This window comes from Copadichromis virginalis, linkage group LG10, assembly GCF_057382275.1.
Source record: "Copadichromis virginalis isolate Kocher_CV1m ecotype Utaka linkage group LG10, C_Virginalis_male_GT1.1, whole genome shotgun sequence".
NCBI lineage: Eukaryota > Metazoa > Chordata > Actinopteri > Cichliformes > Cichlidae > Copadichromis > Copadichromis virginalis.
Window position 1 is genome coordinate 19,260,453 of NC_140627.1, and position 3,565 is coordinate 19,264,017.

General features: G+C 37.6%; 1 protein-coding gene across 5 annotated transcripts; it reads right to left on the reverse strand.

The window, feature by feature from the left end:
* Positions 1-549: 549 nt before the first annotated feature.
* coa4 (cytochrome c oxidase assembly factor 4 homolog) lies at positions 550-1,928 on the reverse strand. Of its 5 annotated transcripts, none has more exons than XM_085471397.1 (2): positions 1,783-1,928; positions 550-1,158 (listed from the first exon to the last, which is right to left on the reverse strand). In XM_085471397.1, exon 2 carries the CDS (start codon positions 1,155-1,157, stop codon positions 912-914), a length of 246 nt encoding a protein of 81 aa, XP_085327523.1. In that variant the 5' UTR covers position 1,158; positions 1,783-1,928; the 3' UTR covers positions 550-911. The 5 variants fall into 5 exon arrangements, with proteins under 5 accessions (XP_085327523.1, XP_085327521.1, XP_085327520.1 ...); XM_085471395.1 differs by having other exon boundaries at positions 550-1,190; XM_085471394.1 differs by having other exon boundaries at positions 550-1,193.
* Between the last annotated feature and the right edge of the window lie 1,637 nt (positions 1,929-3,565).

Consider the following 3,565-nt stretch of genomic DNA (forward strand, 5'->3'; position numbering starts at 1 on the left):
TTGTGCGTAAATGATCTTTTTCTTACAGGCTTTGATGCACACATTTGTAAAATAGTTTGTGTTCAAATTGCTTTGTATTTGTGTGATGAATTGCAGCACGCATTTGTGAATCCTCAAAAGTTACACACAAATTACTGCACACATTTGTAAATCTTAGTTTGTGCTTGTGGATCATGCTGTACACATTTGTAACACTTTTGAGGCAAATTTCTCTCCAGAGAACTCTTAATAAAGTCTTTATAACTCTTTTTTTTTGGGGGGGGGGGGGGGGGGGGGTTACACCCATGGCTTGAGTTAATGTTTTGCTTGTGATGCTTAGACAGTGATTTCATAGAGGAAACAAAACTTTTTCATTTCAAAGAGTTTACAGACTTCATATCTGTGGCTTGCACAGTTTTGTATCTACCTAAAGCTAAACACCAAAGATTCCAAGGGTGTTTTATTGCTTTGGCTTGAAGTCATGAAAAATCCCAAAGTTTCAGATTTTCCGCTAAAAATGTATTTGTGGCAAGAGTCATGGTAATTTCATGCAACTATGAAAAGACTGAAAACAATCTTTTCATTTTTATTTAAAGAAAATACATTACTGACCAAAAATAAAGCGTTTTACCTGAAAAGATAACTTTCAAATGCACTTTGATTCACAAATCACATAGTATGGCATCTCTTTACATACATACACGCTTAAACACAAGCTAACTGAAGTTAAGTGATATTTCATGTTGCCTATTAAATCCCAATTATCAGTCAGGCTCTAAATCACACACTTGAGACTGTAAGTAGGGATTTTATGATACTGCTAGAGCTTTATTTTCAATTCTAATGATTAAATTGGGTACAGTCTTTGCAATTTAAGGTTGTCAGTCAAGTCCCAAACACAGCACTGTATGTGTTTGCAAGATGTTCTGTATTCAGCTGGCCGCAGACTTGGTGGAGGGCGGCTGATGCTGCCTCAGCTGTTCTTTTCGGGCCTTTTGGAAATTCATCATGCAGTCTTTGAACGTCTGAACTTGGCTTTGACATGCTCGCCAGTCCTGATGTTCAGCCATGCATTCCTGGATGGCGTAGTGAAGCTCAGCGCAGCCAGTGCGCGATATCATCTGTTCAACAGGGTCATCCTCGTCATCTTTCCGGCTGCGGTCATGAGGTGAAGCCATCCTGTGTGAATACAACGTCCTGACTCAGTCACACTGCTGACAAGAATACAGGCTGTTATTAATAATGAGAACACAAAAGAGCTGCTGCTCAGGCCTGTAGGCATCTTAAAATCTGTAATGTGAGAGATCTGTATCTTAGGAGTTTTATCTAATAATATAGTTGTTAGTTTTTGTCATTTTTATGAATTATTGTGGTTACTTTTATACATCCGCCCTTTCTAAAGGTCCTTTGTAACCTATACAAATGCTTTTTTGTTTCAGAATTCAGTGTTTTGACCCGAGTTGTGAAATATCAATTCAATATTTACAGTGCTGAGAAAAAGTATTTTTGCATCTTGTCACACGTTTCAGATTATCAAACAAACTTTGAAAGAAAGATAAAAAGAGTAAATACAAAATACAAAACTTTGATTAGAACTCTTTTTCTGGTAATGTTTACCTGAGTGAAATAACACTGAACTCTTCCAACTTTAAATTAGTTAAGCAACGTTGGCCTAAACAGTGTCAGGCTACCCTGGACGTTTAGCTACACTGACGTTACAACACAGCTGTGCCGTCGTTTCGTGTTCCTGGACGACGCCTGTTAAACACCTATGAGGATAAAGAAACTACCCCTTGTACCTACCTATTAATTGTCTCTCGGCGAATGTCTCTATCGAGGCACTTTTGTCCTAATCTTCATAACTTCAGGCTTTTTACAACCAACCTGCACGGACGCTGCAGGGGGTAACATTTCAGTGACGGACGAAAGTGTATCAGTAAAGTACTTCCGTCGCTGGTGACTTTGGTTCCGCTGAGCAGCGAGAACGTGCACGTCATTGGTTTCTATCACTAATAATTAGTGATAATGCAAAAAAAAGAAGGTCTGTTTTCAGGGTCAGCGTAGAACTGCTGATATATTATATTATGACACACCATTCTAATTCAAATAAAATGCATAATTAGTGATACATTGATTAATGTTACTGATACATTAATTAATTTCTAAGTGAAACTCCATTCAGCGTTTAGTTGAAATGTCAGCTGTACAAATATGTACAATTGTTGGCAATGTTTATGCAAAGTTTCATCAAGATCAGTGCCCTTGTCTAGGAGGAGATAGAGAACACAAAAAGGGTTATCCTGTTTGCTATGATGTTGCCAATTAGTGTAACAAAAAAGACAAATGCTGGAGGGATAATGTATATTGTTGAGATACGTCTCAAAGACACAGAAGACCCCAAGGGAAAATGGCAAGTGAATAAGAAACACTCATGGGAAGCCCTCAGCAGCCTTGACCTATTGCAGCATAACTAAGGGAGGGTTCAGGGTTACTTAAGCCAACCCTAACTATATGTGTTGTCAAAATGGAAAGTTTTAAGCCTAACAGTTTATAGCCTGTTGGTTGACATGCTTGTAAAAGCATTCTTGTAAGAATGTTCAAGTATGTTCGTAATGCCAAGGAGGAGCAGTAACCACCAATGATCCTAAATAAGCAAGTGAAAAGGGTTGTAAAGCCATTTCCAAACAATTTAGTCATTTGAAATGACAGACACTATTCAAGTAGAAAACATCCAACACAGCTACCAGTCCTCCCAGGAGTGGATGTTCCAGCAACTTGAGGTCAAAGAAAATGAAAAAAAAAAAAAAGCAATATTGCAGACTCTACAGGCCTCAGGTAACATGTCAATCTTAAAGCTGATGGCAGTATAATTAGAAAAAATTGTAATCATATATTTTTATATTATTAATAATGTATTAATATTTGGGGGTGGTCTCAAGGTCATTTCAAAATTACTTATAAAAGTATTCACATGACTCTGAGTAGGGAAGGGGAAAACAAATTACATATAAGTAATCAAGAGAGCAGGTATACCAGTCAGGAGCTGCTAAAATAGACTTGAAAAACTGGTCGTCAGGAAGTGCGAGCACCTCTATAAAAGCAGACATCTTGGCAGCTTTCAGGCCTGGTCTGTGTGTTAACACAACCCACAAACTTCCAACGAGTGAACATCTCAGCAAAAAAAAACAACAAAACAAAACACAGCATATTAGCACAAACAGCCTCATACTAACTATCAGCACGGTGGTGAAGGGGTAATGATTTGGTCTTGTTTTGCAGCCACAGGCAACCTGATGTCTCTGAGTACACAGAGGAGTTGACCATGAACTGATAAAATCATACAAAAAATGATTACTTTAAGTTATTGCTTCTAAACGTGGTTATATTGAAGTTACTGACTCATCAGGTGTACTTAGTTTGTTACAGAACTGGACAGAGTTCTGTACATTACTGTACTCCAGGATTGGATGGTACATTTCCTAATGTGATAGCATATAACATTTTATGAGTGATTATAAAATTGTGAATTTTCTGATCTGCCCTCAAATTATGAAAAACAAAAACAAAACTCAAATTTCTAGCGAAG

Bases quoted from the DNA above. Each gene is read 5' to 3' on its own strand.
- coa4 (XM_085471397.1), bottom strand. From the start codon at position 1,157: ATGGCTTCACCTCATGACCGCAGCCGGAAAGATGACGAGGATGACCCT.